Source organism: Notothenia rossii, assembly GCF_949606895.1.
Source record: "Notothenia rossii genome assembly, chromosome: 5".
Taxonomy (NCBI): Eukaryota; Metazoa; Chordata; class Actinopteri; order Perciformes; family Nototheniidae; genus Notothenia; species Notothenia rossii.
In genome coordinates this window covers 6,773,398-6,783,198 of record NC_136903.1, presented here as the reverse complement: position 1 = coordinate 6,783,198, position 9,801 = coordinate 6,773,398, and the positions used below count along the sequence as shown (strand labels likewise).

At 41.7% G+C, this 9,801-nt stretch overlaps 1 protein-coding gene across 1 annotated transcript in view; it reads left to right on the top strand.

Moving 5' to 3' along the window:
- Positions 1–9,801, top strand: part of lrriq1 (leucine-rich repeats and IQ motif containing 1) — a 32,156-nt gene that overhangs the window by 7,264 nt on the left and 15,091 nt on the right. Inside the window, exons 8-13 of the mRNA XM_079684577.1 lie at positions 1,591–1,716; positions 2,364–2,453; positions 3,499–3,626; positions 4,771–4,842; positions 4,947–5,035; positions 6,479–6,580. Of these exons, the coding sequence (XP_079540703.1) occupies positions 1,591–1,716; positions 2,364–2,453; positions 3,499–3,626; positions 4,771–4,842; positions 4,947–5,035; positions 6,479–6,580 (607 nt within the window). The remainder of the gene's footprint in view (positions 1–1,590; positions 1,717–2,363; positions 2,454–3,498; positions 3,627–4,770; positions 4,843–4,946; positions 5,036–6,478; positions 6,581–9,801) is intronic.

Here is a 9,801-nt window from a genome sequence, read left to right as displayed (position 1 = left end):
AAGCTCTTTTAGTTTTAAACCAGATGTTTATAAGCTTCTTAGTTTTTGCAACAGTCTGTAAATACACAAAACTTAATAACAAAATGCACACATTTACCTTTTTCTAGACTAAACACAGGTATGATCCTAAGTTAAAACAATATGAGGTTATCATGAGGTTCTTAACATCGCAGTTTATCAGTGGATGTTTGCTGGAACTACTTGTAAACAGCTTGTTTCCTGACGGACACACACAGCGTGACTCCGGTCAGGTAGAGACCGGTCTCCAGTCAGCACCGCTGCAGACTCGCTGTTTGAGGGCTTGATAGCCCACTCCCCCTCCACACTCGTTGGTTTGGAACAGCACTTAATGTGGCGGACCCTCCGCGCGAACGTGCAAACGGAGGGGTAGTGTGTAAGGGTAGTGTGTAGTGTGTAGGGTGTAGTGTGTAGTGTCTAGTATCTAGTGTCTAGTATCTAGTGTGTAGTGTGTAGTGTGTAGGGTGTAGGGTGTAGGGTGTAGGGCGTGGATTGGGATTGGGATTGGGCCAAAGTGTAGAATTGTTTTTCTCCACCAACACTGCAGTTGCAACACCTTCTGACAGACCATTTTTTCTGAGCTCATAAAGTTCAAATATCTTTCCTTAATTTAACCAACCTCTTAGATCTTTTCTAATCATCATGTCTAAGTGCAGTTCAGTCAACCCATCTATTCGATCACCATGTCCACAGATGCATTGGAAACTAAAGAAGACTGCATTAGAACAACTCAAATGTCAGAGAGCAGAAATGACCAAAAACGTATGGTCAATTTGAGGTAATTGTTGGTTTATCATTGCGTCTATGAAATGTCTTTAAATAGAGAAAATGACCAATCCCAACTTCCCATAGATTAATGTGCAGTCTTCAGATTGGTTGTTTGTTCCACCCAAGAGCAGGAACACTAGCATCCATTAAGCTTGAGTGAGCAATTGTAATTATTGTAAAGAAAAAACAAACGTCACTATTTAATTCAGCATTTGCTTGTTAACCTGTCAATGTGTGATTAAGCGCCTTATTGCTACAACTAGAATTTTCCAGTGAATATCTGAATATTTCCATTTTCACCCTTCAACATTCATCTTCATTCCTCATACGCGTTATGGAGGCTTATTCTGCTAATCCTCTGTGTATAGGCACAGGCTGCTGTTCTAAAAAACATGCTACTCAACACTTCTCCCAAATCCCTCCGCATCACACAAAGTGTTTGATGGGTCCTTAAGGGCTCTCGGAGGGAGGAGGTGGGAGTGGAGGAACTGTAGAAAAGTGTGTTGTGGCGGGATGGGGGATTCGGAGTGATTAATCAGATTCCAAAGAAGTGCGGTAGTAACGGTTCTAGGATTCCTGCTCGGCTCTACTTGAAGTGAAATGTGCCCCCCGCGGCCCTCTGGGAATTGGAGGATTTAGAGGCTCACTGGAGCTCCATTTGTCTCCGCCCGGAGTCACGCAGAGTTCAGACAGCAGAACACTGTGCAATTAAAAGAGAGGTTAGCATGTTTTATCTCTCTAATGGGATAACACACCATATTTACCTCGTGATTCATGGAGGTTTTTTATTTATTTTTTCTTCAGGCGTTTTGGAGGGGCTTTTCTCTGAGGAGGAGGCTCGCATCTGCTCTGGCTGCTGTCACACGCCCCGACGCGGCTGAGGACGACACCTTTGAGGAGGTGGACGTGGATGAATTTGACTTCGATGAGGTATGTGCTCCTCACGTTCATGGTTCAGTTGTTGCTTCCCCCACGACCTGTCAGACACACAAAACCTGGACCTTTAATAACTATCCAACATTGTATCCATACAGTTCACGCTCCCGATGCACAAACACAGAAATATGTACACACATGCAGAAAAACCTGTGTGAAAAGACACCAACTAATACAGGTTTACACATGAGTCCAGAAACACGAATATTTAGAGAGTGTGTGGGACAGAAACTCACTCTGCAGGGAACTCAGGGATTTAAGCCTTTGCAGACCATTTACATGCACTAAAGCCGATATAACACACTACACAATACTCTTTGTTGTTCCGCCCTTGTCCTTTCCAGAAATATGGAAAGGACAAGGGCGGTGGTGACGAAGTCGATAGGGACTTGGCTTGGCAACTGGAAGGTCACCAGTTCAAGTCCCGGCAAGACCAAGTGCTACCGAGGTGTCCCTGAGCAAAGCACCGTTCCCTACACTGCTCCCCGGGCACCGTTCAAAATGGCAGCACACTGCTCCTAACACTAGGATGGGTCAAATGCAGAGAAACAATTTCCCCAGAGGGATTAATAAAGTATATCAAAAAAAAAAAAAAAAAAAAAAATGCAATTACCGGTAAATACACATGTTTTCTTTGGTAGGCAGCGCTGGAGAAACAGTGGACATTGTCCCTTCCTGAGGACTCCCCTCCCAGACGATACCTTATGTCAGACCAGCCACGGTCTCTGAAGGTAATATGTAATGTGGAAAACCTGGTGCTTTAGTGAAAGTGGTCCACCAGCCCCTGTGTGATGTCAATGGAAGAGTTATTTTCTTGTTTCTTTCTCATCTCGGCCATGGCCGCTTTCAGGATGTCCCTCACTCTCCTCTTTGAATTGACTCTCTTGAAAAACAAGATTATTTCCTGGAGGGAAAAGTTTCCCCCCTTCATTTTCCTCTCGTTGGATCTTTTCTTTGGAGCGCGCTCAGCACTGTACATCATGGTGGCTGCTTTAGGCCAGCTGATGCGGCGCAGCTGCCGTCAGGCCGGACTTATTGTGTTGACACCGATGTACACATCAAAGGCACGGATCAACAATTTAGCACTTTCACAAAAAAAAAGAATGGGATCTGGAGAGAAATGAAGCTGTTAGTTTGACTTACATACGAGCATTCCTTTTGGGAAAATGCTCTGACAAATACCTAAAAAGAAAACATGCACTTGATTTAAGTGTTAGTGGACATTCTTGTACACATCATATTTCATTTGACACATACTCAGAACTATATTGTCTCAGACAGAGAGGCATATATTTTTACATTTAGAGCTCAAGCCTCTCAAACTTCTAAAAACACAAAATTTTTTCAATTTTCAAATGTAAAAAGTGGAAATGGAATATTAGAATGAATTCCTCCTTAATCGTCCCACACATGTACGTACAGTATACACAGTACCGCACACACAATGAAAGTTAGTCTTGCCTTTATACCCATGCTTGGGTAGCTATTTCACGTCGACCAGAGATCAGCGATCTGGTGTCCTTGTGCACCTCGGCAGTGCCCAGGAGGCAAAACTGGCACCTCTCAAGTCAGTCATCAGTCCTCCCAGAATGGCCCAAGTCACGTCTCTCCAGATAGAGCGACAGTCGCCCATATGTAAAGAACCACTTCGGTAAATGAACAACTCTTTTGAAGACAATTTAGGACCCAATAAACAAGTTATCTAAAATCACTCTAACTGTAAAAGTGTTAAGAACTTTGGATTATTGCTGACACTGTTTTATGTATTTGTTTCAGCCTCCTGTTCACTTTCCTGAACCCTCTGAGTATATACTCTCACCCCCGCCTGTGTGGAGGCCGAAGCAGGCCTGGGTGCCTCCAGAACAGGCTGCTGAACAGAGAGTTTCCCCTGAGAGCTCCAACAGGTAGATTCACCCACAGCCTTATTACTGCCTGCCATTGAACTGCATTTGGTACCAAACATCTTACAAAGTAACAGGTTGTTGGGGTGTTCTTGTGTGAGTAGGTTTCTAACCACAGAACAAACTCAAACTCAGTTTAGAATGGGGAATATGCTGTAGGTGTTTAACAGGCTACTTAGAGTAACTATGGTCTTCATATTCACACCTTAAAGAGGACCTATCATGCTAAATGCACTTTTTGATGTCTTTTATACTTAAACATGTGTCCCCGGTGTGTCGGGGAACTCACGCAGCGTCAGAAAATAAAACCCTCTCTTTTCCTCCGTACCCAAATCTCTAAAAACGGGGGAACAACGGAGCTGATCCAGATTTGCGTCCGATATGACGTAATATCTGAAATGTGGACCCACGGCCCTATCAGAAACGTTGCTATCAGAAACAATGCCCGACTGCTTTGGACGTGATATGGTCGGTGTTTACATTAGCATCGCTAACACTCAGAGCTAACCTGTACTGGAGAGCATGTGTGTGAAGAAGCAGGAAGTAAAAAGGAACTCACCTTGTGGTATAACCGGCAAGAGAAAAAGCCTTTGAGCTCCATACTGTTTCAGAGATAATCCTTGATAATCCATGATATGGCGTTTCATCACGGCAGCATTTAGTTTAGACAGTAGCTGCCGGGTCCCGCATGAGCTCAGCCCCCTCCCTTTTTATTTTAATCAATCTTTTTTTAATTTTTAAGCTTTATCCCCAAATCAGCACTTTTGAAACAGGAAATGAAATAGAGGGATATGAGGCATGGCTAGAATGGGTGATCTGTTTGGTATTTTGAGCAAAACACTTCATAGACATGTTTTTCTGAGACCTATGCTATTGCCTAAAAATAGCATGATAGGTGACCTTTAAGTAGGATGTACCAATAAACTGAGATTCAAACGACACTGACTTTGTAATATTCATATATTTAAAACAAAGGCAATGGATATGAATGACATTAGATTTCACATTGCTTATTGACCATGGTACTGTATGATATAGGATTTTGCTCCAGAACTAAAGCGCCACCTAACTTAAAATCTTTAATAAAGTGCAGTAAAAAAACGTTTAACAATTTATTTTAAGCTCGATAATCTCTGTGTGATTTCAGAAGCAAGTCTCCTGCTTCAGCGTCGGTGCTCAGCCGTCTCTCTGAAAGATCGGAAAAGATCATAGAAGAATGGTAAATCATCGTCTTATCATATATCTTCTGTTGATGTGAGTTTTGTTATTTCACTGAATGTAATTATGTGTGTGACAGTCTGACCTTTTTTCTTTCTTTTTCAGGGGGTTCACTCACAGCCACACAGCTCTCCAGATGCTCAAGAGAGCTCGGAAGATGAAGTCAACTAAACAACAGCAGAGTAAACGTAGAGGTGAGTGTGTCTAAAAGGATATCGTTTTAAATACACACTCAGTTTCTTGAATTACTGAAGGTACACCTGGCTTAAAGGTAGGGTAGGTAAGAAAGGAGAACACAGTTCGATTGTGCTAGAATTTGAAAGTAAGCAGACAAAAAGAATCTGCCCCTTCCTTCAGACTTCCTTACAGAGCCCCTCCTCCAACACACACGAACGTGCACATGACCAATGAGGGCACGAGATAAGTTTGTGCACAGATGGAAGGCTGACAGGCAGGTAGGCCATCCAGTTTCTTTAGCTGGGCCGGCTCAGATGATTGGTCGTGCTTTTTACAGCGCCACGGCTTCCAGAGATGATATTTTTATGTATTTATTGTCAAAGCATTTAATGTATTCATTGCTATCGGGATGTTAAGAGCATTCCATGGAATATAACAACAAGTGTTTCTGAAGTAAATTACCTAGCCCACCTTTAAACTTCACAGCTCATACACACATGTACAATAACTTTAGAGGTTGCATTGCGTTATACTGACAAGTGATTCTATTATTTTGTCCACCCTATCTACATCGAGGGTAGACTTAATAAACATCAACACCTCCATGTAAAAATTGTTTGCATTTGTGTTTCTTGTATGTGGAATGTTTTAGCTTCTTATCCAATAAGCATAAAGTTATATGAAATAACAGCAAATATAAAGATAATGCCGGCAAATCTGAAAGCTCTTATGTTTTCTTTGACCTAATAAATCGCCTCAAATACAAAGCTTTCTTTAATCAGTAATCCTTCTTCACCTGAACCAATGTGTCTTCCTGTCTCCTCATTCCTAATCTTTAACACCAGATATCCCTTACAATATGGAAGGAGCTGCTCTTGGGACATAAATCCATTTTCCAAAACGGGAACAAATCCACACCCGTTATTGCCTCTTTTCATTCTCGTCTTTGTTCCTTCAGCCGTGCTTCAGCAGCCAACCTTTCCACCCCGCGTATGTTAACGAGCCATAACAGACAGCAGAAGCCAGGAGCTGTCGCCTCTTGTTGAGCCTTATTTGAGAGCCTGCGAAGGAAATAACGATTGCCAAGAAAGCTCTTGACAAGTCTTCCTGTGATGACTTTCATTCCCTCTCATTGTAGTGGTTGAGCAGAGGAAGGTGACCTCACCTCCGCTCTGCACCGAGGAACAGTAGTCCTGCCACGATTATCATGCCAACGTCATGTAGAGGGAGGCTGCTCTTTGATCAGAATTACAAATGCATGACTCCAATAGCAGGGCTCTTGTCATCTTGCTCCACCCGCAAACAGGTCTATGTCTGAACTAACTCCTAATGGCATCTGCCTCAGTGGAACCAGAGCGCTGTTCTAAAATGTTCCGAATGTCATATTTTTGGTTTTCTGTTTCTTGTTTAAAGCCTGCCTTGTCCTTCTTTGACCCTTTCTCTCTTTTTGTCTCTGCTAGATCCCTTTGACCGCCATTCCTCGGTTAACAAGTGCAGTTACCAGCTGGGACCAGTGGAGGCACGAAACAGGCCAACACAACACAACAGGAATGAAATAAAAGGTAGGCAAACACGCTACTCATTTAAATACACCTTTACATATATTTAATGTTTAGACTTGAGACTGTTCATTCCATTCAGACCATTGACTGTTTGTAGAAAGAGGCCATAGGCACTGTGACGTCACCCATGTTGACTACGGTTTCAAAGTATCTACTTTGGCATGTTGGCCGTCGCCATCTTAGCTTTTGGCCATAGCCTTCATGGATGTATTAGAGAAACATCGATACAGCATTGGAGGCGGCATGAAACCAAAATGACCTGACTCACAAATACAAAAATACCCAGACGATCCGGGAATCTGGGCCTATAGAGCATGCGACCTGTGTTTTCCTTAAACCCCCGCCTCCAATCATTGCGGGTATAGACTCAGTCAAATTAATTTCCGAGGGAAAATAACTATGGATTTGACCTTTTAGGGTATTTAACAATTCTAGGACAGTCATTTAAAAAAGGCCTATTTACGTGTTCATCCTGGTAAGTTGATATATGTATACAATAAAGTATCTTCTGATTTACAGACGTAATTGAAGTTCCAATTTAATTTAATTCGAAAAATATTTGTTGTCCCAATGACATCGCGTGACTGACACATACGTTGTAGTACCACCGTTTGGCCACTACGAAATGTGCGTGCGTGCTGCTTAACTCAGACTAAGGAAAATAAAGATTTTTTACAACTTCATTATTTTCATAGTTTTGGCAATTGTCTGTGAGAATAACATGGAATGGCTTATGTGGTGAGATCTGCCAATATAGTTACATCACTGAAATAAAGTTTCATAAAGTACGGGTGAAAAATACATCACCATAGTAATTTTGGAAATATTATGCCTGTGTAAGTAGTTTTTGTGGTTATTAAAACCAGAATGTTCCAGCAAAGCACAGACTACTTTCTGCAGATGCTTTCCCTTGTTTCATAAAGAAATGGTTTGTTTTTTAAACTGAGTTGTATCTGAAGAATAAAAAAAAAAAAGAAGTCTGTCATTTCTAAACAGAATATATCAGGAATAAGTCATCAACCATTTTTGATTAGAAATTGTTGCAAAAGCAGTACTTACACAAAAAAGACCCAGGTTGTATGAAAGCAGAATTTCTCCATAAAATGAACTCACTGGTAAAGTACAAGCTTGATTAAAACAATACATGTATCTGGTTTCACATAACTTTCAGTATCAAGGATGACATTCTTCTTTAAAATGTTATTCTAATTGCTATGGATAATACAAACAATGTCAAAGAGTTAAGTGATTGACAGTTGTAAAGTAGATTGATAGTCCCAGAAGACGAACACATCTCCCTCCATCTTCCCCGCCTCCTGCCCTGAGGTGCAGACATGATTTGGCTTTGTGACATCCACAGGCAGACTTAAAAGGGAGGGAAGAGCTTCAGGGAGGAGAGGGGGGGGGGGGGATTTGCTTTTATCATGCCTGTCTCCATCTTTCCTCCGCACCCCCCCCCCCCCCCCCTCCCCCACCAGGGTCAAGGCCTCACATCCACAGAGCTTGCGGTCATCCAGCAGTCAGAGCGTTTGCCAACAGGCAGTGAAGGGACTGGTGGTCCAAGTCCAATGCTCACATTAGCGTGAAATAGCCTTAATAAGCCGTGCAGGAATATGTTTCCTTGTCATTTCATGTTAAACTTATAAGAAAAGGAGCAAATTGTTCCTTTAAAACTGGGATGTTATTCGTTTTGCTTCATCTTTTTTGCAGTGATGCAAATTAGTCGCTTTTCGGCGCCTCCCGCTTTTTTAACGCTGATTTGGGTGACTTGTGTAATTCGTTGAGAACCGAAGAGTTTTTGTTTTGGGGGGGTCCGTCAGTCCGACTTCTCACTTCAAAAAAGAAGAAGAAATCTAGACCGCAAAATAATTACACAAGCGAGTGCCTGTTTTTCCTGGCCAGTTATTAATGGAACATTAGAGACTAAACGAAAAACAGGTATAAAATACAATATGACAGGAACAAAAAAGTTGTTAGAAATAACAAGAATAGAGGTTAAAAGGGGAGTGATTTGTAAAATATCCAAAAAGAAGAATCTGCTTACAGTTCTGTTTCAAATGGGTGTTGAGAGATGTGTCCATAGATCTCCTCATGTTGCTCTCAAAGTGCACCAGATTGAAGCTTTTAACTTCAATATTTAAAAAAAAATCTTCACGGGGGAACATGCCTCCGGACCCCCCCTAGAGGAGGTTAGGTCCCCCCCACTTAAATCATGTTCACATGGATAGGATATTAAATACATTTGCACACATCTTGTGTCCATATATTTCTGCCACAACCGTGCACGTGCATGCAAACGTGAGTCATGGTGAGATCTCTGGATTAAGAGGTTGCTTTTTCTTTGCACAGCATGAAAGAAAGGCCAAATGAATGGGCTGTGATTTTAGTTTTTTTAAGCAGAGGTTGAGTTCAATCATTTGTACGGCCCTCGGAGGATGTTGTAAAAATTGAAAGGAAAAAGGTTCCCCACCCCTGCTGTAAATAATAATAAAAACCCTTGATTTATAACTTAACATCTCTGTCTCTATTGATCTGAGTATATTATAAAGAATAGCAGTTAATGGAGGCATTATTATTATTATTATTATATCAAATGGTATATTACGCTGTTTTTTTTCTGCTTCGAATAGTTCTCTCTTTTTTCACCATACGTGTGTTTGCATCACTGTTTTTGGGTGGGTCGCTTTTGGTAATTTGTTTGTAGGGTAGTTGTGAAGGAGTCGCCTCATTCTGCAAAAACTGATTTATCGTTGTCCAGGAAAAGATCAAGCAACTTACTCAATTTTTTTTAAGAATCTTTAATTATTTTTGCCAAATTTACAAAGCACTTTCATCAGACACTTATGCAGGTGTGGTATGTCACTGTGACCACTGACACTAAAACGTGTTTGTGCTTTGGATAGACTTTCAGCCAAATCGAGGCCCGGCTCCATCCAAATGACATATTACGTTACAACAATATTTCCAGTTTCTTTCCAATGTCCTTATCGTTCCTCTCCGCCCTTGTCTTTATAATTCATCCAACAGGACTGGTGTTTTTGAGAAGCAGCTGCATCAGCTGATAAGAAGAATGTCTTTGGTTAAAACATCACTCAGATCCTGCCAAATCTGTTACTCTAATGGCGCATTTCCACTACAGCGCGGTTTAAGCATGCCGTTTTTGGTTACGTTGCCACCAGGCGTAGTTCCGGCTAGCCGGTACTTTCTCACAGTTTTTCTGG